This window comes from Schistocerca serialis, chromosome 4 (assembly GCF_023864345.2).
Source record: "Schistocerca serialis cubense isolate TAMUIC-IGC-003099 chromosome 4, iqSchSeri2.2, whole genome shotgun sequence".
Classification (NCBI taxonomy): domain Eukaryota; kingdom Metazoa; phylum Arthropoda; class Insecta; order Orthoptera; family Acrididae; genus Schistocerca; species Schistocerca serialis.
The window spans coordinates 660,409,085-660,434,751 of record NC_064641.1 but is presented as its reverse complement, the minus strand read 5'-3'; the positions used below and the strand labels follow the sequence as shown (position 1 = coordinate 660,434,751).

Here is a 25,667-nt window from a genome sequence, read left to right as displayed (position 1 = left end):
TTTATTGCTCAGTTAATATTTTATCTTCGAAATATTCTGTCTATGAATCCGGTGGTAGTGGGTGGTTGATCTTATAAAGTCAAATCTGTATCTGTGCGATGCTATTTATGCATGTCATCAATAAATGTGAAAGTCAATCAGACGATTCTACCCTTTAATCCTGAGGGCCCAACAGCTTGTACTACTGGCACTGAAAATGCTTCACCCACCATTGCTGCAGAAACGCTGTAAAAACGCCAAACGAACGTCGGCCAAAGATCCCAAGACAGAAGCGAACAGACGACAGGACAAGAAGTGGACACGAAAGCATCTGCAGTTTTGTATGTTGGGTATGTTTCTGGATACCGAGAATGGTTTTTATCCTTTCATTATTTTGATCAGCATATATTCGTTTCAATAAAAATACGTGATTAGACTTTACTTTGTGGACACTCCTGATTATGTGCTTACCCTAGCTTAGCCCGTCAGCAAAATGCTTGTCTCACAGAGAGTTAAGCGTCTTTATAGCAAAGACACGCTGTAGAAACCTTCTAAGACTCGGTACAAACTGGCTGTCATAAAGAAATAAATAGAGAGCAAAAAGTGACATTTATTTCGATTTTGACATTTAATTTCAGTAACATGACACGTTTAGCGTCAGCACCAGCTGTTAGAGAAAGATAGGCGGTGAAATTACAATAAATAAGAACATCTAAGATTGAGGCAGATGGGCTGCAAAGTATGCTGGTGTAGTAAACTTTCAGCTGTTGCGTTGAGAGTCGTCCCCGTGAAAGGTGGTATTTACGATGCCCTTGTCGTTCTTCACTGAGAATCCGTTTTCTGGAACAACAATAGGTATCTGAGTACAGAAATTACTGTTTTTACTAAATAAAAGATGTTCACAGTTAATTGGAGATATAGTGTTGTAAGTGCGCTGCAACATTACTGTGGCATCCAACCTGTAAGGGAATAAATTAAATATACCCCTTAATAAATATCTTAGAGCCATCCTGTACATCAATTTATATGGTTATTGATTTACTATTCTAATCCACTTCAGAAGTTAATTTATATTAATTACATTAATTGGCTGTAAAAGTTGCACTTAGAGCGACATTTCTAGTTACTATAAAATAAAATAAAAGATGTATGAGCTGTAGAAACATAATCAAAATATAATTCCTCTATCATCATCATCATTTAAGACTGATTTTGCCTTTCAGCGTTTAGTCTGGAGCATAGCCCCCCTTATAAAATTCCTCCATGATCCCCTATTCAGTGCTAACATTGGTGCCTCTTCTGATGTTAAACCTATTACTTCAAAATCATTCTTAACTGAATCTAGGTACCTTCTCCTTGGTCTGCCCCGACTCCTCCTACCCTCTACTGCCGAATCCATGAGTCTCTTGGGTAACCTTGCTTCTCCCATGCGTGTAACATGACCCCACCATCTAAGCCTGTTCGCTCTGACTGCTACATCTATAGAGTTCATTCCCAGTATTCCTTTGATTTCCTCATTGTGGACACCCTCCTGCCATTGTTCCCATCTACTAGTACCTGCAATCATCCTAGCTACTTTCATATCCGTAACCTCAACCTTGTTGATAAGGTAACCTGAATCCACCCAGCTTTCGCTCCCATACAACAAAGTTGGTCGAAAGATTGAACGGTGCACAGATAACTTAGTCTTGGTACTGACTTCCTTCTTGCAGAAGAGAGTAGATCGTAGCTGAGCGCTCACTGCATTAGCTTTGCTACACCTCGCTTCCAGTTCTTTCACTATGTTGCCATCCTGTGAGAATATGCATCCTAAGTACTTGAAATCGTCCACTTGTTCTAACTTTGTTCCTCCTATTTGGCACTCAATCCGTTTATATTTCTTTCCCACTGACATTACTTTCGTTTTGGAGATGCTAATCTTCATACCATAGTCCTTACATTTCCGATCTAGCTCTGAAACATTAATTTTCAAACTTTCAATCGAATCTGCCATCACAACTAAGTCATCTGCATATGCAAGACTGCTTATTTTGTGTTCACATATCTTAATCTCACCCAGCCAGTCTATTGTTTTCAACATATGGTCCATAAATAATATGAACAACAGTGGAGACAGGTTGCAGCCTTGTCTTACCCCTGAAACTACTCTGAACCATGAACTCAATTTACCGTCAACTCTAACTGCTGCCTGACTATCCATGTAAAGACCTTTAATTGCTTGCAAAAGTTTGCCTCCTATTCCATAATCTCGTAGAACAGACAATAACTTCCCCCTAGGAGCCCGGTCATATGCCTTTTCTAGATCTATAAAGCGTACATACAATTTCCTATTCCACTCAATGCACTTCTCCATTATTTACCGTAAGCTAAAGATCTGGTCCTGACAACCTCTAAGAGGCCTAAACCCACACTGATTTTCATCCAATTGGTCCTCAACTAATACTCGCAGTTTCCTTTCAACAAAACCTGAGAAGATTTTACCCACAACGCTGATTAAAGAGATACCTCTGTAGTTGTTACAATCTTTTCTGTTTCCATGTTTAAAGATTGGTATGATTACTGCTTTTGTCCAGTCTGATGGAACCTGTCCCGACTCCCAGGCCATTTCAATTATCCTGTGTAGCCATTTAAGACCTGACATTCCACTGTATTTGATGAGTTCCGACTTAATTTCATCCACCCCACCTGCTTTATTGCACTGCAATCTATTGACCATTTTCTCCACTTCCTCAAATGTGATCCTATTTCTATCATCATTCCTATCCCATTTTACCTCGAAATCTGAAACATTACTGATCGCATTTTCACCTACATTGAGCAACTCTTCAAAATATTCCCTCCATCTGCCGAAGGCATCCACAGGATTCACCAGCAGTTTTCCTGACCTGTCCAAAAAACTTGTCATTTCCTTCTTACCTCCCTTTCGAAGACGGCTAATTACACTCCAGAATGGTTTTCCAGCAACTTGACCCATAGTTTCCAACCTGTTTCCAAAGTCTTCCCAAGATTTCTTCTTGGATGCTGCAATTATCTGTTTGGCTTTTTTTCTTTCTTCAATATAACTTTCTCTGTCTACCTGAGTTCTAGTATGTAGTCATTTTTGATACGCCTTCTTTTTCCTTTTACAGGCTGCCTTGACTGTGTCATTCCACCAAGCTGTTTGCTTCATCCTACTTTTACACACTACTGTTCCAAGACATTCTTTAGCCACTTCTAGTACTGTGTCCCTGTACCTTGTCCATTCCTTTTCCAATGACTGTAATTGACTACATTCAACTAACTGGTACCTTTCTGAGATCGCTGTTATGTACTTGTGCCTGATTTCCTTATCCTGAAGTTTCTCCACTCTTATCCTCCTACATATGGACCTGACCTCCTGCACTTTCGGCCTCACAATCCCAATTTCACTGCAGATTAAGTAATGATCAGTGTCATCAAAGAATCCCCTGAATACACGTGTGTCCCTCACAGCCTTCCTGAATTCCTGATCTGTTATTATATAGTCAGTGACAGATCTGGTTCCCCTGCCTTCCCAAGTATACCGGTGAATGTTATTATGTTTAAAAAAGGAGTTTGTGATTACTAAGCGCACACTGGCACAGAAATCCAAGAGTTGTTGTCCGTTCCTGTTGGCCTCCATATCCTCTCCAAATTTACCCATAACCTTTTCATACCCTTCTGTTCGATTTCCAATCCTAGCGTTAAAGTCACCCATGAGCAGAACACTGTCCTTGTCCTTTACTCTAACAACTACATCACTGAGTGCCTCATAAAAACTATCCATCTTATCTTGATCTGTCCCTTCACAATGCGAATATACTGACACAATCCTAATTTTCTTGCTAGACACTGTCAAATCTATCCACATCAGTCGTTCGTTTACATTCCTTATTGCAACTACGCTGGGTTCCATTTCTTTCCTGATGTAAAGCCCTGCACCCCATTGTGCTATTCCTGCTTTGACTCCTGGCAGGTAGACCTTGTATTCTCCCACTTCCTCTTCTTTCACACCCCTTACCCGAATGTCACTAACAGCTAAAACGTCCAGCCCCATCTTACTTGCAGCCTCTGCCAGCTCTACCTTCTTCCCAGAGTAGCCCCCACTGATATTAATAGCTCCCCATCTCATTACCATTTGTTTGCCAAGTCTTAGGAGTCCCTGGTTTGTCAGTTAGAGGTGGAACTCCGTCACCTCCAAAGGTCCGAGGCATTTTGCTCTGATTGTTGCCAGCATCATATTTAAAGTACCAGGGAAGCAGGTTGCTAGCCTTACTTGCCCCGGGTCCCATTGGGTTTTACCCCTAACGGCTGGGGGACTAACCGGTGCCGGCCGCGGTGGTCTCGCGGTTCTAGGTGCGCAGTCCGGAACCGTGCGACTGCTACGGTCGCAGGTTCGAATCCTGCCTCGGGCATGGATGTGTGTGATGTCCTTAGGTTAGTTAGGTTTAAGTAGTTCTAAGTTCTAGAGGACTGATGACCACAGCAGTTGAGTCCCATAGTGCTCAGAGCCATTTGAACCAGTTGACTAACCGGTGAATTTGGCAGTCTTTGCCGTATGAGCATAAAGGTGACCACGACTCAGAATATGTCCGAGATGCCCAGCCTTATTCCAAGGTAACTGGTATCCCGACTGTCGGGACCACTTACTTGGCCACTCATACGTTGCCCGTGGTTCATGAACTAGGACATGACTACAGGAACCCACACCATTCCTCTAATAATTATAAAATTTATCTTATTCTCGAGCACAGCTAAGTCGATTGTATACATCCTTTACACAACATGCACAAAATAATTAATGTGTTTTCATTACACTTTAAGTTCGAAAAGCAACGGTCAGTAAGCCCATCAATTAATAATCATCCCAAGGTCTCTTTTGTATACGTTAGCTATTACTCTGAGATAGAAAGAACATTAGCAGATGGACTTTTGTTGTATAGCAGTTCATTACCAGGTGGTGCATGACTGAGGAGCTATAATACATAGCAGCACACGTGCCCTAGTAGGAATATCACTCACACTCTTCTCTGTCTTGGATCAGTTTATTTTTCCAGCATATACCACTCATACTTTTCATTTCGATTCTATTCTTTTTTTTTTTTTTTTTTTTTTTGTTCTCTACAGTTCTCTGGTTGACAAGTCTTTCACAGCACATACTTCTTTCTCGAAAACAGACAGATATACCAGTACATTAACTAAACTGAGGTGACAAAAGTCATGGAACAGCTATATGGACATTTACAGATGGCGGAGTATCGCATATATACGGGATAAAAGGGCAGTGCATTGACAGAGATGTCATTTGTACTCCGACCGCACTACGGAAATTAATAGAATTTTAACGCGGAATAGTAGTTTGAGCTAGACGCATGGGACATTCCCTTTTGGAAATCGTTGGGGAATTCACTTTTCCGATATCCACATTGTCAGAGCATGCCAAGAGTACCAAATATCAGGCATTACCTCTTACCACGGACAACGCAGTGGTCGACGGCCTTTAGTTAACGACGGAGAGCAGCGGCGTTTGCGTAGAGTCGTCAGTAATAACAGACAACTGACACTGCGTGAAATAACCGCAGATATCAATGTGGGCTGTACGACGAACGTATTCGTTAGGACAGCGCGGTGGCATGAGGCGTTAATGGACTACGGGAGCAGACGACCGACACGAGTGCCTTTGCTGACAGAACAACATCGCCTCTCCTGGGCTCATGACCACATCGGTTGGACCCTAGACGACTGGAAAAGCATGGCCTGGTCATATGAGTCCCCATTGGAGTTGGTAAGAACTAATGGTAGGATTCGAGAGTGGCGCAGACCTCATGAAGCCAGGGACCCAAGTTGTCAACAAGGCACTGTGCAAGATGGTGTGGGCCGTGCTTACGTGAAATGGAGTGGGTTATTCGGTCCAGCTGAACCGATCATAGACTGAAAAATGGTTATGATCGGCTACATGGAGACCGTTTGAAGCCATTTATGAATTTCATGTTCCCAAACAACGACGGAATTTTTATGGAGGGCAACGAGCCACGTCACTGGACCAGAATGGTTCGTGATTGATTACATTCTGGACAATTCGAGCGAATGATGTGGTCACCCAGATCGCCCGAAATGGATCCAGTCGAACATTTATGGGACATAATAGAGAAGTCAGTTCGTGCGCAATACGCTGCACCGGAAACACTTTCACAATTCTGGGCGGCTATAGAGGTAGCATGGCTCAATATTTCTGCAGGGGACTTCCAACGACTTGTTGATTGCATGCCACGTCGATTTGCTGCTCTACGCAGGGGAAAAGGCGGCCCGACACGATATTAGGAGGTACCCCATGACTTTTGTCACCTCAGTGTATAGTCCTTACATATTTTTCTGCTGAGGTCACCGCTCGGGCAGACCCAATAAAAAAAAACTGCTTATTTTTCTTGGTTAATAGATACGCTGAAATAGAATGACAAAGAAAGAGATGATGGACGTTTAACTTAACGTTTTATAAAAGACTAGGAAATACTTGTATATTGTGTGGAAACCGTATACAACACGAATCTCTAGCATCCGCCTCAAGATGGACAGCTCAGCCGACACTGAAAGCTATAGCTTTATGAAATGGATGGAACTATAAACAAGGAAACTTCTTTATACGTTGAAATGAAGCAGCTTACAACTTCCATAACGGAGCACACTAATGTACGTGTGTACATACTAGTAAGTTCATTAGTACTTAAACGGCGGAAACTATCTCGTATCAAACATGTATCCATCATATACATTTCTCTTTTAATTTATATAACAGTGGCCCTCTATTTTCATACGTGCTTGGATACGTTGTCCGCTATTAGACAGTTTCACCACCGGCTGCTTTATGTCACATACCCCCTCGAACATTAAAGTATATGTGAATGTAAACTTTCCCGAAGTTTACTACTGACGGAATCTTTTCCACCTTCCATCCAAGTGGCTGCACTGAGATTCTGCGTTTCGATCGTCTTCCGGTGAAGCGTCGAGATTACGCAGGCGTTTGATATGCAAACCTAAGCGGTGGCTGACTCCATGAACAAGTTGAGCCACTTGCCCCTGGGACTGACAGTCTAATGTGGGCACTTCGACATCACACTAAAAACTGCACGGCTCCAACCTAAGCTCTTTTTCGATTCTGCGGATGACACGTTCGTTGTGCGGGAACATAGCAGAGGACCCTGAATGGGTCCCTGAACCACCTGAACAGCGTCCATCAAAACATACAGTTCATGTTAGAGCTACAACAGAATGGACTTCCATTCTTAGCCATTCTGATAAAAAGAAAAGCAGATGGTACCCTAGGTCATGCAGTCTACAGAAAGAAGACTCACACCGCCCTACATGCAACGAACTGTCATCATCTGGGGGAGCAGTACACTGTTCTATTAAGTCTAGTTCACAAGGCACGTGCCATTTGTGACAAAAGACAGCCTCGAACTGAGCTTCAATACCTTAAAGATATGTTTCGCCAAAATGGGAACAGCTAAACTCAGGTTAGACGTGTACTGAAGAAAACGAGTGACCCATCAACAAAGAAAAGAAAGAGAAACTCACCTCCTTTATATTAGGCCTCTACCAGCCAAGATGATCTTGTCGGATCTGCACTCAGATAATACAAACGTTTGCGGTCCACATGGTCAAGTGTCTGCTAATTTCTCCGGAACTGATTCATACCATGAACGGTGGTATGTTTTTGCGCCGTAAAAGAGTAGCAAAGCCTGCGCCAGAATTCATTACTGCTGACCCCTAACGCTAGTGAAGATACAGCGCTACAGTGGTGAAAACCGGACAAAAACGATAAATCGCTATCGGGTACCACTATCAATACATTCTACAGGCCCAGTCAATGACCACCATGGAGCGCTCTAATCTTGGCTAGCGCACGAAATACAGTAATAATATTGTATCTTTTTAAAATCCTTCCTATTTTTTACGATATACGCCCAGCCTGTGGTAGAAAAGCTACCTATCTACATGTTTCATCTACTGGTTTCGAAAAAGATCCAGACTCGAAAGCACAACAGATCTGTTTGTCTGTCTAACCATTCTGCTTGAACTCGAAGGTGTTCCATCTCTTTCGCCAAACTTTCTGCGTCTGGGATGGAATAAGCCCTTTTTGCCAACGTCCGTACAGTGCGTTGGTACAATGGATGACAACTCGTTTCACGCAGATACTGATGCGTGTGCATAGGTTTTCGATGAACACTGTGTCACAGAGTACCATCGGCCTTTCTGTTGACCAATACGCCTGAAAACGAAGATATCCATCCGTTTCGATCTCAATCGCGAACTTGTTGCTGGGATGAACACAATTAAAATGATGGAGGCAATTTTACAGGGCGTCTGTTCCATATGGCCACACTATTAACGCATCATCGGTGAACCTCGAGAAACATTTGCTGTTGGTCTTCTGCGGCGTATAAAATGGCCGCCGTATGTGGTATGAATCAATTCGGGGCGAGATTAGCAAACAAGTTCTCACCTGAAGATGGTGGCCAGATGGACCGCGGAAATATTGTATCTAGATGATCGTATGATCAGGTTGCACACCCAACAAGAATGCCATCAGTTAATATGCCGGGGAGTCTAGGTACTTACAATTTTTTTACTATCCCCTGGAGTATATTCATAGGCTGCGATGTGTCCGATGGAGACAACTAGGAGGCCTGTGTCGACCCAAAATACGCAGCCATCTGTTCACGATTAATTTGGGCTCTAGATATCCATCACTAAATAAGATCATGAACTCCCCTGTCATCGTGGAACACGAAGAAGAAAACACCTGGAAATCAACCTGTCAGTGGAAGTGTATTCTCTTCGCCGACGAGTGCACGATTTCTCTGGCGCATGATGATCGTCGTAGAAGAGTGTCGAGGCGACCAGGTGCCGTTGCATGTCTCAGGCTTACAGACCCACGTGTTCAGCATGTAGATGGATCAGTTATGTTTTAGGTCAGTATCGTATACAGATGTCAGACGCCTCTCCCCACTGTAGAGGGTAATTTGAAGTATGTGAGGTATTGTGACAGGATCCTCCATGATATTCCTCATTTCTACCTCAACAATTCGGCGGCTGGTTTGTCTTCCAAGAGGACAATGCACGAGCGCCCCTTGTCCACCTAGTGAACATATTCTTCTATGCCACAGGAATCCACAGAATAGAAGTGGTCAGCAAATGATCCCTACTGAGCATACTTGGGACTAATTGAAGCTTTCAGCATGTAGTCGTAGGAGCTCTCCTCATGCACGGAAAGACCTCAGGGGGCATCACAGCAAAGAGTGGAACAGAGCAGTAAGAAGGCCAGCACAGTGGTGCTCTGTCAGAGGCAGCAGAAAACAGCCTCAAGCCCTCACCTGTGGGTGGGACGTTCCAAGGCTGCTCCTCGGAGGTGGTGAAGACGGCGTAGAGGACGTATCCCGCTACCAACACCGCCGCTGCCATGTAGAACACCATGTTCCACGTCGCCCGTGTCGGCTGTTGACATACGAGAAGAACGTAAGCACAGATACCCAGTAGCGACCATATTCAGAACATTCATCAATGTAAAGATTACAAAACAAATTTGTCATGATTCTAATTAAACATACAGAAATGCTGATATAAAAATTAGCGTATTTTCATAAGCTTCGAAATTTTTATGTTCTTCACAGCAAAAGATTTCGACTTCACTCCGTTACTAAAGCTACCCACTATGGACATGTCCGACAGAACAGACATGAGTCGAGATGAAGTGGCCGCTGTATAAATTGTATATGCAGTAGAGGAACAGAAAGTAAAGGGAAAAGGTGGGTGGGAAACTAGTGACATTCAGTCACACAGGATATTGTGGAAATGCAGTGGCGAAAGTCGAAAATTTGTGCCCAACAGGGACTCGAACCCAGATATGTTGCTTTCATGAGCAGTTATCTTGACTGGTTCGGTCATCCAGACACGGTCCCTGATCGACCCAAATTTCCAACATATCCCATGCTTGTAATTCAGCGTCCCTCTTCCGTTAACAACCTATTCGCAAATTATTGATTCCCGTATGAGTTTGGAAAGGGGACGGTGGGAAATGTGACTTTCAGTCACACACAGTATCGTGGAAATGCAATGGCGAAATAAGAAACCTTGCACAGACCAAGTGTAGAAGTAAAAAAGTAATTAATTACATTTTTCCAGTAGCTAGCAGTAATTGAGACTGCCTATTTGTTCTTGTGCTTACCTGATTAGCGTATTATATTAGCCAACAGGTATTTTCTGCACTTATAATCTTGGTCAGGTTATTATTGCTACAGCACCTAAGTTAGGCCTAAACAGGAAGCTAAACTACCTGTTTCGGATGTTATTTTTTAGTCGCATGTGCTTAGCCATGTAAACAACATTAGGGCACTTAATTTTAGAGTTCACAGTTCCGTTTTAGATGCCAATTTTGATGCATATATATGTGTGCGTTTGTGTGTGAAAAAAAACATTACGATACTTGACGTAAATGTTGCTTTGTTTGTGATGACGCCGTATTATTGTGAACATTTTAGACTTTGAGAGAAGACTGTGAGACGTGCAAGCAACACTGAACAATTTAGAAATAGAAAATTTTTAATCAGACCTTTCAGGCACAGAAGAAAATTGAAGCGCTAGTGTTCGAAATTTATGCACTTCTGTGATAACCGGAAGGTTTATAAAAGAAATACACTCCTGGAAATTGAAATAAGAACACCGTGAATTCATTGTCCCAGGAAGGGGAAACTTTATTGACACATTCCTGGGGTCAGATACATCACATGATCACAATGACAGAACCACAGGCACATAGACACAGGCAACAGAGCATGCACAATGTCGGCACTAGTACAGTGTATATCCACCTTTCGCAGCAATGCAGGCTGCTATTCTCCCATGGAGACGATCGTAGAGATGCTGGATGTAGTCCTGTGGAACGGCTTGCCATGCCATTTCCACCTGGCGCCTCAGTTGGACCAGCGTTCGTGCTGGACGTGCAGACCGCGTGAGACGACGCTTCATCCAGTCCCAAACATGCTCAATGGGGGACAGATCCGGAGATCTTGCTGGCCAGGGTAGTTGACTTACACCTTCTAGAGCACGTTGGGTGGCACGGGATACATGCGGACGTGCATTGTCCTGTTGGAACAGCAAGTTCCCTTGCCGGTCTAGGAATGGTAGAACGATGGGTTCGATGACGGTTGGATGTACCGTGCACTATTCAGTGTCCCCTCGACGATCACCAGTGGTGTACGGCCAGTGTAGGAGATCGCTCCCCACACCATGATGCCGGGTGTTGGCCCTGTGTGCCTCGGTCGTATGCAGTCCTGATTGTGGCGCTCACCTGCACGGCGCCAAACACGCATACGACCATCATTGGCACCAAGGCAGAAGCGACTCCCATCGCTGAAGACGACACGTCTCCATTCGTCCCTCCATTCACGCCTGTCGCGACACCACTGGAGGCGGGCTGCACGATGTTGGGGCGTGAGCGGAAGACGGCCTAACGGTGTGCGGGACCGTAGCCCAGCTTCATGGAGACGGTTGCGAATGGTCCTCGCCGATACCCCAGGAGCAACAGTGTCCCTAATTTGCTGGGAAGTGGCGGTGCGGTCCCCTACGGCACTGCGTAGGATCCTACGGTCTTGGCGTGCATCCGTGCGTCGCTGCGGTCCGGTCCCAGGTCGACGGGCACGTGCACCTTCCGCCGAACACTGGCGACAACATCGATGTACTGTGGAGACCTCACGCCCCACGTGTTGAGCAATTCGGCGGTACGTCCACCCGGCCTCCCGCATGCCCACTATACGCCCTCGCTCAAAGTCCGTCAACTGCACATACGGTTCACGTCCACGCTGTCGCGGCATGCTACCAGTGTTAAAGACTGCGATGGAGCTCCGTATGCCACGGCAAACTGGCTGACACTGACGGCGGCGGTGCACAAATGCTGCGCAGCTAGCGCCATTCGACGGCCAACACCGCGGTTCCTGGTGTGTCCGCTGTGCCGTGCGTGTGATCATTGCTTGTACAGCCCTCTCGCAGTGTCCGGAGCAAGTATGGTGGGTCTGACACACCGGTGTCAATGTGTTCTTTTTTCCATTTCCAGGAGTGTATATTATAGTGTCAGACATTTTTGTTTGTACTTCTAAAAAGAATTGTGGGACATATTTGTATATATATGAGAACTGCGTAACCCGTGTATCTGTTGTTGTCTAATTGATACGTAAGTCCACAAAAACAGCTTCTGTTTGGAGCAAAGCATAAATTAACACCACACTGCTCACTCATGGTAAGTGTGATTTTCAAGATGTTTTGAAGCGCAATGAACACAATCACACCTCTTTTCCTCGCGTCTGATTTTATCATTCAGTTGTCTGGACTCTTTGGATTACAACATGTTTGAGATCTTTTGAGGTTTTTGCAGCTGTCGATAAATTCCTTTCTCGACTTGAATAATTGCCAGTTAGACTTCTTGCAATGTATTGTCTAAACTCTAAAGATGATAATGTTATTTCAATCCTTCTTCTGCTGCCAATTTTGGACGTATTACATACGAATTTTTCCCACCGATGTCAAGAAGAGCGAAGAAAATTCTCAGATAATACTTAATTTTTGCCTTTCTGTCAGTCTCGTAAGTCGCTTTCTTCCGATCCATGAGATTCACCCCTCCAATTCACTTGTTGTACTTTCTTATCATGAAGGGACACTGACATTTTCAGAAGACCCAGACTGACGCCTCGTCACAGCCGTACATGGTATTTGGGAATTAAAATTAGTCAGTAGATAAACTGGCTTGTTATACATCCTCTTCACGATTGTCAGTCCAATGCTACTAAAACAGTATGTACTACTTATTTTCATTTAAATGCCTGTAGGGAATGACTTATTGATCTTTCTACGGTTGGCGCTTGCTGTTCCACCCCTTCTCACACTTTCTAAAGCAAAGTAATACTGCCTAGCGGGAGAGTTAAAAAATATCTACATAAACTTCACATCCAAGTTCAGGAGCCGGCCGGAGTGGCCGAGCGGTTCTAGCCGCTGCAGTCTGGAACCGCGCTACCGCTACGGTCGCAGGTTCGAATCCTGCCTCGGGCATGGATGTGTGTGATGTCTTTATGTTAGTTAGGTTTAAGTAGTTCTAAGTTCTAGGGGACTGATGGAGTGCTCAGAGCCACTTTTGAACCAAGTTCAGGAATAAATTTTGTCCGTTGTAGAACTGCTGACTCACTGAGGCCTACTTCAGAGCCTGCCGTTTTTCTGCCAGTGTATAAATCAAACTCACGTAGATAACCTGTTTCTTAATCTCATCTACACCTTACTTCGAAACCCCATTTGACTGGCTTTTTCAGGACTTTCTATGACAACATGTTCACTTCCATTTTCCATATATCCTTCTAGAAACATTTTATCGTCTACATCTAGTAACAGATTATCTTCATCATCACGTAGATAATCCGTTCCTAAATCACACCTGCAGCAATTTTGAAACACCGTTTGATTGGCTTTTTCAGGGCCTTGTATGACTGATGTTCACTTCCATTTTTTATATCTTCTTCCAGAAAAATTTTATCCTCCTCATCCAATAGCACATTATTTTCGTCATCACTATTGAAAACTTCCAAAATCTACATAACACTTTCATCAATGATAAAGAAACCTCTTTTTCTGGAGCACATGAGCTAAAAGAAGCTCGTAATTATACAAGTACAAGGTTTTTTTGCTTATATAAATAAAAGTGAAGGGAATATATTTACACACAGCAAATATGCCCTTTATATGTTTGTATGCTGTGGTTTTCATATCATCTGGCGAAATTTTAACTCAAAATTTAAATCTACATCCAAATCATCCAGTTCCTTCTCCCACCAGTAACTTGATAAATGAAAGGAAATTTTGTTCTGAAATTCTAATACATATAATTTTTTTCCTTTAAACTATCACTTGCATGGCCTTCACAATTAACACAGTTCCTTATGGCAATTCTTATAGCTAAAAGCATTTGTGAATTTTAAGTTTCCCCTTTATTTCCTACATACACTGTTGTTAGTGCAGTACACGTCTTCCGCCCAAAGTTTTTACAGAATTTCTTTATAGAAGTTTACAATTTTAATAAATGAGTGGTTTTTATACGTTTTTATTCCGTCAATTTTAAACTCTGCCAGCCACTTTTCTATTGCTAGATGCACAGTATTCAGTCCACCACATTTAGCTTGAATGAAACCATCTTTTTAACCAGATCCAAATGGGTAAGGAGCTTTATAAACAGAGTGTTTGTGTTACCTTTAATTAAATAAACTTTCCTAAATCTATTATTTTTTTCAGTACTCCATTGCTATTTATACCAAATGATAATATCGTAAGTTCTCCGCTTGTCAGCAGATTTTGGCATACACTGTGTTTAAAGTAAATTATAAACCTTGACTGCACCTCTGCAATGGCTTCTCTTACTTTCCAATAACAGTTCATGTTTTTCCACTGTGGTAACTGTCTTCGCCATATACTCCAGTTTTCGTTATTTCAGCTCGGCATACACATAACATACAAAATGTACCTGAAGGTGTAATTTCTGAAATAGAGCATGGCTTAAGTTTCTATGATACATTTATTCCTTTTCTTAAGCTCTATGGCTTAACGTTATTCGCAGGCACCAGTTCTAATTCGGCAAAAATCTATATTTGATGGTATTGCGCAGAACAATGACCTAGACTGAGAAAAATATGTTTCTCTAGCCTTAATGTAGCACTTCTGTATAACAAAAAACAATCGCTCCAGTTCGCAATGGTGCTTATTACTTAGTAACTGTTATAGATAGACGCTCCTCAGACCAGTATGTATCTCCATTGGTGACGTGTAGAGTTGTTGTATGGAGCTGCTGTACGTGCTAAGGACCGCCTGTCAATACACACACATCAAAAAAAAGTTTTGCATCACCTCAGTTCCGAGAGTTCCGGAACCTGTACAGAAAACTGGAATAGAAATCAACATAAACATCATTTCCGCCCTTTTTATTGCTCATGAAAACCACACATTGCATATTGTACCACCATACAGTGAGACCTTCAGAGGTGGTGGTCCATATTGCTGTACGCACCGTTACCTCTAATACACAGTAGCACGTCCTCTTGCATCGATGCTTGCCTGCATACTATCCACAAGTTCATCAAGGCACTGTTGGCCTAGATTGTCCCACTCCTCAATGGCGATTCGCCGTAGATCCCTCAGAGTTGTTGGTGGGTCACGTCGTCCATAAACAGCCGTTTTCAATCAATCCCAGGCATGTATGATAGGGTTCATGCCTGGAGAACATGCTGGCCATTCTAGTTGATCGATGTCGTTATCCTGAAGGAACTTATTCACAAGATGTGCACCATGGGGAAGCGAATTGTCGTCCATGAAGACGAATGCCTCGCCAATATGCTGCCGATATGGTTGCACTATTGCTCAGAAGATGGTATTCACGTATCGAACATCCGTTAGGGCGCCTTCCATGACCACCATCGGCGTATGTCGGCCTGACATAATGTCACCCCGAAACGGCAGGGACCCTCCACCTTGCTGCACTCGCTGGACAGTGTGTCTAAGGCATTCAGACTGACCGGGTTGTCTCCAAACACGTCTCCGACGATTGTCTGGTTGAAGGCACATGCGACACTCATCGGTGAAGAGTATGTGATGCCAATCCTGAGCGGTCCATTCGGCATGTTGTTGGGCCGGTCTCTACCGCTCTGCATGGTGTCGTGGTTGCAAAGATGGACCTCACCATGGACGTCGGGAATGAAATTGCGCATCATGCAGCCTATTGCACACTGTTTGAATCGTTACACGACGTCCTGTGGCTGCACGAAAAGCATTATTCAACATTGTAGTGTTGCTGTCAGGGTTCCTTCGAGCCATAATCCGTAGGTAATGGTCATCCACTGCAGTAGTAGCCCTTGGGCGGCCTGAGCGAGGCATGTCGTCGACAGTTCCTGCCTCTCTCTATCTCCTCCATGTCCAAACAACATCGCTTTGGTTCACTCCGACACACCTGGACACTTAGTTTGTTGAGAGCCCTTCCTGGCACAAAGTGACAATGTGGACGTGATCTAACCGCGGTATTAACCGTCTAGTCATGGTTGAACTACAGACAACACGAGCCGTGTACCTCCTTCCTGGTGGAATGACTGGAACTGATCGGCTGTCTGACCCCCTCCGTGTAACAGGTGCTGCTCATGCATGGTTGTTTACATCTTTGGGTGGGTTTAGTGACTGTGTCTGTGTTAAAATATTCAGCCAACTTCCATCTTCAGGAGTTCTGGAAACCGGGACGATGCAAAACTTTTTATGATGTGTGTATGATCGCTGTTATTCCAGATATGATTTCAGAAATTATTAGCTCATTTTTAATACTTGTCTCGTCCCTATTGGAACAAACTGCAGAGCACTGTAAAATACAACACAACATTTATTCGTTAAGCTATTCAATAATTTACACCACATAGAAGTGATTGGGATAGAATACATATTGTAAATACTATGTGTTAGCATCTCATACACTGAAACAGACTACTACAGGTTGAGACACTCCACCGATTCTGTAGCTGTAAGCTGTAGCTTCCAGTCTTGTAATACCACGTTCTTTACCAAATGAAAATGTAAGACTTCCGCATACTCGCATATCTGGACACTTTATAAAATCAATAAGGTGATTATCGATATCTTTGTTTATGCCTGGGCTTGTCAGTTGACAAATAATTTTCTTATTTTTCTTCACTCTACAACTGGAGCGCATGCATGTTAAACAGTCTATTCCAACTGCCTTATCATTATTTACAACCACTTTATTTCCTTGGTAATCTTCTTGAACACAGTTGTCATGGTTTGAGGTTAGGTAGTTAAGCTAAACTAAACTCCACCCGAACAGGCCATGAAGGCCCGATGGTACCGACCGGCCGCAGTGTCATCCTCATCCCACAGGCGTCACTGGATGCGGATATGGAGGAGCATGTGGTCAGCACACTGCTATCCCGGCCGTATATCAGTTTACTTGACCAGAGCCGCTACTTCTCAGTCAAGTAAATCCTCAGTTTGCCTGATAAGTGTTGAGTGCACCCAGCTGCAGACCAGAGGATCACCATTCCAAGTGATAGCCCAGTCTGACAGCACTAAACTTTGGTGATCTGACGGAAACTGGCGTTACCACTGCGCAAGGCCGTTGGCTGATGTTAGGTAGTTGCATATCTTTATTAAATCGTGTTACATGACTAGCTGGTTGTGGCAGAACCGCGAAGTAGCTGTGACAATACATAAGATACAGTGGACAACACCGGAAGTTCCATGAATCGAATGGCAGATTTGCAGTTGTCTATAAGGAGATAACAATGTCACACTGAATGTAAGTAAATGTAGTGTAAATTTCATAAGTCGGCCAAGAAATCCAATACTGTAAGATTACAATATTGATGAAAAATCAATAAAAACAGTAGCAACCGTAAAATACCAGGAAGTACCATCTGTACTGATGTAAAGTGAAATTACCACATAAAACACAAATTGGGAAAAATCTGATGACAGGTTAAGCTCCATTAGAAGAATCTTAAAGAAATGTAATCAGTCCACGAAAGAAAGGGCTTACAAAACATTTGTTTGACCGTTGTTTGAGGTTTGCTCGTCAGTTTCGGGCCCTTACCAAGTTATATTAATAGAAGAGCTAGACAAGATCCAACACGGTGGAGCACACACGTGCTAAACAAACTCCAGTGGCAGATGCTACAAGAGGGGTCTTGTGTCCCACAGAGAGGTTTACAGTGACAAAGCTGAGGAAATAAGTTTTAGAAACAGTCAGGCGACATTTACTTCCTCCCACACATATCTTGCAAAATGGCCACAACTACAAAATCTGAAGTATTAGCGTTAATGTAGGGGTGCATCAACAATCTTATTACTTCACACACCATTTTTGAATGGAAAAGGGACCGAAATTAGATGACAGAGGTAGCAGAAGTTCCACCTTTGTAACAAAATGTAAGTAATGGATTTGTTTAAAATAATTTTTTTCTACTGGCAGTCAGGATTTTCTTTTTAAACTATGGACTGCATAGCAAAGGCAGGTGCATGATGTTTCTCTACTGCCAATCACGACTTTCTTTTGTAAATACGGACTATGTAGCAATGGCAGATCCATGATATCTTTTTTAAGAATACATCAGTGTAACCATCTTTCTCTGCAAAGGAAGTGACAGTATGGAAAAATAATATTTTTTTTCTAATTCTAGTCACTATTTTCTATTTAAATACAGTGTGTGTTTCCATCGGTAGACACATTTCATCCTAAAAGCTAGTAATAGGTGTCCAAATAGTATGTGCACAATATCTCTCACACATCCCATTACAAGAGGGAAGCAAGTTTGTAGATGTAGGCCACCAAAGTGAGACGCAAGCTCTAGGCGAAACCTGATATCAAAGTCAGCCATATTTCACTCTCGAGTAGCCGATGGAAAAAATGAACAATTCACGAATTAAGCACCGAGCCTTTCTGTATTCTTATACTAGATAGGCACTGTGTGCTGCCACCTCCTTAGAAGACGTTGTTATACAAAGTGTTGCTGCTCTTTGTGTGTAATACTAAGAAATGTATAATTATTATTAACTTATGTTACTATAAAATGCACTGTTGACAAAAGGTTATACTCTTAATGGAACTGAAGATATCCGAGTTACACATCTTATCTCATTTGAAAAGTCACTGCTGGTGTCAGCCAGTGGATACAATAAAATTTATAATATTATTACAGGTCAAAAATCTGTCTGCATCTGTGCATAAAAAACTGGACAAGTGCGGGCAGGACTCGCACTGTGAGTGTTCCATACAAACTTAATTATGTATATAGATAACAATAATCATCATTTCTTGTGGCTCAATGACCTAGTGCAAGTCTTTTCTATTGGGCGCCGCTTCAGCGACTTACGTGTCCCTAAACTATCTGAGTTTTCTAATCTGGGAAACGGGACCTACTGTTTAACGTAGAATCCGAACCACATGTTGTTCCTGACGAATCGTCACATCGTTGATAGGTGAAGGCTAGGGTGAAACGATCCAAAAATCCGTGATCCGAACGAGAGTCAATCTCGTGACCTATTAATCTCAAGACGCATACTTTTATGCTAGACCACCAGGTCCAACGTATATAGATTCTGATGAGTGAGTCTCCAAGTCTCAAAATATGTGACAGATACGGCGGTATCTTTTGATTTCATTGACTTACAAGTGTAAATTTTTCACTCCGCCAGGGGACTGTAGATCCCAGTACGCAACATAATTTTTAACTTGTTACCCATACACGGTACTGGAAAAAAGTGGTCTTAACAGACAGCAAAGTGAGAATATAAAGATTCCTTATATACTGACTGAACTAAACATGCTTGGAAAGAAAATGCTTCTGAGTGCCTGCTGCAGTATACTGGAAAACAAACTGTACAGTTAAGAAATTGTTTCTGTCTGCAAATTATGGGTAATGCAAAGAAAAAATGTGATAATAAGGTAAGAGCAATCCAAGGGACCTCACTTTGAAAAGGATTTTTCCATATTATCACAGATAGAAATGCCCCATTGCGGAAGGGCGGCTATTCAGTGGTCAACAATCATTTATGCCAACCTATGACTTTTTCAGACATGCACCAATAATTTCTTTAACAATATCAACTTTGTGGAAATTAATGGCACTGCAGTACTTGTACCATGGTTTTACAGTAAGTAATGCATAACATCACTTCTAATAGAAGCAACTGTGGATAGTAATTTATAGGTTTCTTGGTTTTGCTGTTCAGCTTAAACAAAGACCTTGAGCTAATTTAACTACTAACTGCACTCTTTAGTACAATAGGGGCAAGGTAGTTCAAATGCTGGCATTTTCGTACGTTCGTCACTGACTGACTGCCGTATCGTAGCCAAGGCTTCACAATGCTGCATTTTCGAACTACGGTAATTTGACAAATATTGCTCAAATCCACGTTGCTTAACCTCCCCTAACGTTATTTTCAGTTTCTTTCCCGAAGGCAGTACACTGTGAGCCAGGTGCTACGCTATTCCTACTTAACACAAGTGATGGTGACGTGACGTACATTTGCATTTGTGACGGCTCCAACGATGTACGGGACGATGATGCCCGATATGTTGGCGAAGGTGTTGACGAAACCGACGATGGTGCCAGCGTAGTTGGGCGCTATGGCCTGCATGTTCATGTAGATGCCGGTGCAGTGAGAGGCCATGCAGAAGCCGCTCAGCGCCAGCATCGCCACGATGGCGGCCGAGTCGCAGCCCACCAGCGCCACCACCACCAGCGCCACCGCGGGAACCAACAGACCTGGGTGCAATAGGGCGCTGTAGCTGGCTCCGCTCTTCTGCCAGCTGCTTGACACGGCATGCAGAGTTGCAGTACAAGTGAACTGGCTGTGAGTATGATTACTTAATTGTGCACTGTAGATGGCCCCTCCATAGTTACTTCATTCACCGCTTCCAACTGCTAAATTATAAACTTCTCTACCCAAAAAATTTAGCCTTCTATGTAAAAAGGTACAAGCCTATCCTGACATAACTAGTGCACAGTAGAACTGTCATACTAATCTTCAGCTGGGGTTTTCGCCAAATACAACGTATTTTTTTCTTTACCCAAACAAGTGTGGACACTTATGTGTCATCTTGATTGATGATGATGATGAAGTCCCATACCCCATGACAGAGCGTAGGGGAACAATGCGGGAGACCCGCACCGCCATACTAGGCAAGGTCCTAGTGGAGGTGGTTTGCCATTGCCTTCCTCCAACCGTAATGAGGATGAATAATGATGATGAAGACGACACAACAACATCCAGTCACCTCGAGGCAGAGGAAATCCCTGATCCCGCCGGGAATCGAACCTGGGACCCCATGCTCGGGAAGCGAGAATGCTACAGCGAGACCACAAGCACCGGACCATCTTGATTAGATCCTATGTAACTCTGCAAGCTTCCGTGGTCGTTGTCACTGAAGTTAAAATCTTCTGGGTTATTAGGTCAGGATCTTTTGGTGTCCAAAAGATCCTGAGGAAGATCCCAGCAGAGGGTTCGAAACGTCGAACATTTTAGGAGAAACATGTCGCGACCTAATAACCCAGAAGATTTTAACTTGATTAGATCCTGTTTTATTTCTGTAAGATACTAGATTGTTACACAAGTTCGCAGCGTTTTTCCGTAAGTTTAATAAACACGACATACACATTTGTTCAGCCAGAACATTATGACCACCTACCTAATAGCCAGTATAACCACCTTTGGAATGGATGACAGCGGCGATGCGTCGTGGCATAGAAGCAATGAAGCTTTGTTAGGTCGCCAGAAGGAGTTGGCATCACATCTGCACACACAGGGCACCTAATTCCCATAAAATCTGGGGAAGGGTCGATGCATTCTGACGCCAGATTCAATACATCTCAGATCTGTTCAATCGGGTTCAGATCTGGCGAGTTGGGGGACCAGCACATCAAATGGAACTCACTAATGGGTTCCTCGAACCACTCCACCGCACTGCTCGCCTCATGACATGACATAGTATCTTGTTCAAAAACGCCACTGCCGGTGGGAAACCCGATCTTCATGCAGGAGTGTACGTAGTCTGCAACCAGTATACGATAGTCCTTGGCCGTTATGGTGCACTGCACGAGTTCAACTGGACCCATGAAAGCCCACGTGAATGTTCACCAGAACATAATGGTGCCACCGCCAGCTTTTCTCCGATCCACAGTACAGGTGTCAAGGAGCTGTTCCTCTGGAAGACGACGGATTCGCGCCCTTCTAATCGACATGATGAAGAAGCTATTGGGATTCATCAGATCATGCAACCTTTTGCCATTGCACCAACGTCCAGTTTCGATGGTCACGTGCCCATTTCAGTCGTAATTGCCGATGTCATGGTGTTGACACTGACACTAGCATGGATCATCGGCTGTGGAGGCCCATCGTTAGGACTGTTCGGTGCGCTGTGTGTCCTGACACAATTTTACTCTGCCGAGCATTAAAATCTGATCTTAGTTTTGCCCCAGTTCACCACCTGTCCTGTTTTACCAGTCTGCTCAGCTTACGACGTCCGACATCTGTAACGAGGGGTGGCCGCCCAACCCCACGAAATCTGGACCTGGGTTCACCTTGGTTTCGACACGCCTGTTGAAGACACTCACCACAGCACTCCTCAAACACTCGACAAGTCGAGCAATTTCCGAAATGCTCGTGCCGAGCCTCCAAGCCATCACAATCTACCCTGGTCAAACTCAGGTAGATGGCGCTCCTTCGCCATTCTACACACGGCAGCACGCTGACCGATACCTCATGCACCGTGGGTGTGTCTGACTAGCGGTCATACTTGCCAGGTGACGCTGCTATCGCTTGGACGGTCCTTATATCACTAGTAGATCGGTAGTCATAATGTTCTGACTAATTAGTGTGCACATAACAGAGACTTTAGTCATCAATAGCATATTCTCCTTCGCAATTTACAACATTCTGCCAACGCTAGGTAACTTCTCGATTCCACGACCGTAGAATCACGTGGTTTTGAAGTGAAGAACACGGCGAGCCATGTTCGGTGCACATTTTCATCTCGAAAGAAAATTCCTTGAAAGTTGTTCGACAGAGGGCGGAAAAGATGGAAGTCTGAGAGCGAAATCTGGGTGCGGAATGACTTCCCAACCCGATTCCTGTATAGAGTTTTTTGTCACTCTATCAGAATGTAGGCCGGCTTTATTGTGGAGCAGCTTCACCCAATGCAGTCTTCCTGGTCGTTATTCTTGGATTGCATCTGCGAGACGTCTCACTTGCTGACAATAAATGTCAGCAGTGATGGTCACAACTCAGGGAAGCAATTCGTGGTACACCACACTGTCGCTGTTCCATCATATCCATAACATTGCCTTTCTGGCTGAGCTCAGGTTTTTGTATGGGGCTTCTGCTTTGTTTGGGCTCAACCATTCCATTAATTTTCTTATGTTAGCATAAATACACCATTTCTCGTCACGAGTAGCGATACAGTATATGAATGGTCGGTGTAGTTCATGACGCAGCTCATGAGCAAGCAGTGATGCACATATGGCTACCCGCTGATTTTTGTGATTCTTGGTTTAGCGCAAGCAGTAGCCACACATCCGATTTTTGGGCCTTCCCCAGTGCATGCAAATATCGCACGATGGTGAAATAACCACAGTTCATCACATTTGCCAATTCTCAAGTAGGCTGACGTGGATCGTTGTGGATTGAGATAGAAACTATTCGGATCGCATCTCCAGAAATTTTGAGAGCCACTTTCATAGACTGCAACCTACGTATTCAGGGCCTGCTGCCGCTGGGTGAAAATGTTAATGTATAAAGACGCGTATTCGCGCCGCCGATACTTGGCGCATCCCCCGAAGACGTATCCAAGCGCTGAACAATTCCCGTATATCGGAAGCAACTGTAGGAACGCAACATTTTATAGTTAATGTATTTGGACAAGGAAGTTCGTACGGCACTTATGCGCATATCGTCAGAAAGGAATTTAATTCCATGGGTTACAACACTTCTGCAGCCGCATTTCATTGTCATCCCAAACCAATAAGTTCAGAAAACAAAAGACGTAACTTATGTTCTGTCAACAAGTAGTTCATTAGCAATAAGGTTGTAAGATTATGGCAAATACTGATTAACATATCACGATATTAAACTCGAATAACCGTTGTTTTCTGTGGTTCATTCGCGTTCAAGAAGTTAATATCCGTGCAAAGTATGGAAACTTCTTTTGTTTCTGTTGTAGAAAGAACCGCCACAAATTCATTTGCACCAAAACTGAAAGTTGTGTCTCACACATAGCTCCCACAAATTCTACCTCGGTTGACAATGTGTGCCAGTGTATTTGAGTTTGAAATATACTGATGGAAAAAAAATCGCAATACCAAGAAGGGGTTGTGCGACATAAAATAAAGTTGGTAGTCGTGTTTCTATATCTGATACATGATGTCTATTCAAATTTTGCACCAGTCGCGTAAGACAGGCGCTAGTAGCCTTATTATGAGAATGCAAGTCAGGTTTGCTTTAAATATACCTTCTAATGGTCGTGAGCGTTTGTTGCATTTGAGACTGGACGTGGTGGGTTGATGGTCGTCAAGACTGCCTTTGAGGCGACAAAGACGACATTATCAACACCTCACAGAGTTTGATTGGAGTCGTGTAATATGGCTACGAGAAGTTGGATGTTCCGATTCTGCAGACAGACTTGGCAGGAATGTAGCCAGCGTACATCATTGCTGGTAGCGGGACTCACGAGAATGTACGGTCTCAAGAAAACTGGACTCCGAGCGGCCACTTGGCACTACCGAGAGGGTATTCGACGTACGGGTCTGAGGTATCGTGCCGCATCTGCAGCAGCAGTTTGAGAAGAAGTTAGCAACACAGTGACCCAACGAACTGTTACAAAACGGTTACGTCAAGGACAGCTTCGAGACAGACACCCTGTAGCGTGTTTTCCACTGACCCCAATCCACCGCGATTTGGGACTTCAGCTAGTTGGAGGGCAGAGTGGTGGTGTGTTGTATTTTCTGACGGAAGCAGAATCTGCTTCGGTATCAGTGATGGCAGTGCATTGGTTCCAAGGAGAGTAGTTGAGGGCCTGCAACCAACCACTCTGCATGCTAGACACACGGGACTACACCAGGAGTAATGGTCTGGAGTGCAATTTCGTATGACAGCAGGAGCACTCCCGTGGTTATCCCATGCACCCTGCCCGCGTATTTGTAACAGTCTGGCGATTCAGCCTGTTGTGCTGCCATTCATGAACAACATTCCATGCGGAGTTTTCCAGCACATGACGCTCCTCCACATACCGCTTTTGTAACCCATCATTACCTACAGAGTGAGGACATGTTGTCCTGGCGTTCTTGATCACCAGATCAGTGTCCAGTCGAGCACATACGAGACATCATCGGACGACAACTCCAGCGTCATCCACAAACAGCATTGACCGTCCCTGTATTGACGGACCAAGTGTAGCAGGCACGGAATTCCATCCCACAAACTGATATCTGACGTATGTGCAGCACAATTCATGCTCTTTTGGATGCTTGCGTTCAACATTCTGGCGGTCGCACCGTTTACTAAGGCACATTTGCAATGGCTTATCTCGCGCATTGTTGTTGCAATGTTTATCAGTTTAATTAATACTTTAATATGTTACCTAGACAAATGTATTCCAGAAATTTCATTACTCTACATTAATTATTTTTTGATGATTCGTTTTTTTTTTGTTTTTTTTTTTTTTTTTTTTTTTTTACTGCAGCTCGTGGTCGTGCGGTAGCGTTCTCGCTTCCCACGCCCGGGTTCGATTCCCGGCGGGGTCAGGGATTTTCTCTGCCTCGTGATGACTGGGTGTTGTGTGATGTCCTTAGGTTAGTTAGGTTTAAGTAGTTCTAAGTTCTAGGGGACTGATGACCATAGATGTTAAGTCCCGTAGTGCTCAGAGCCATTTTTCTCGATTTTTTTTTTTTTCGTCAATGTGTATTCAAACCGCACGTATACGCATCATACAACGTAAAGATTTGAGTAGGTTGACCGCTGTGTTTGTATGATGGCAGTCAATTCAGTTTTATCAGAAAACCATTGAGTGACAGCCTGAAGTTAAAAACATTGTATTAACCGCTGACAGTCCACGCCTTCGA

General features: G+C 43.7%; 1 protein-coding gene across 1 annotated transcript in view; it reads right to left on the bottom strand.

Moving 5' to 3' along the window:
- Positions 1-658: 658 nt before the first annotated feature.
- LOC126474671 (sialin-like) overlaps positions 659-25,667 on the bottom strand; it is an 84,032-nt gene continuing 59,023 nt past the window's right edge. The window contains exons 8-10 of the mRNA XM_050102150.1: positions 20,077-20,318; positions 9,348-9,468; positions 659-819 (exon numbers count right to left, since the gene is read on the bottom strand). Of these exons, the coding sequence (XP_049958107.1) occupies positions 740-819; positions 9,348-9,468; positions 20,077-20,318 (443 nt within the window). The 3' untranslated portion in view covers positions 659-739. The remainder of the gene's footprint in view (positions 820-9,347; positions 9,469-20,076; positions 20,319-25,667) is intronic.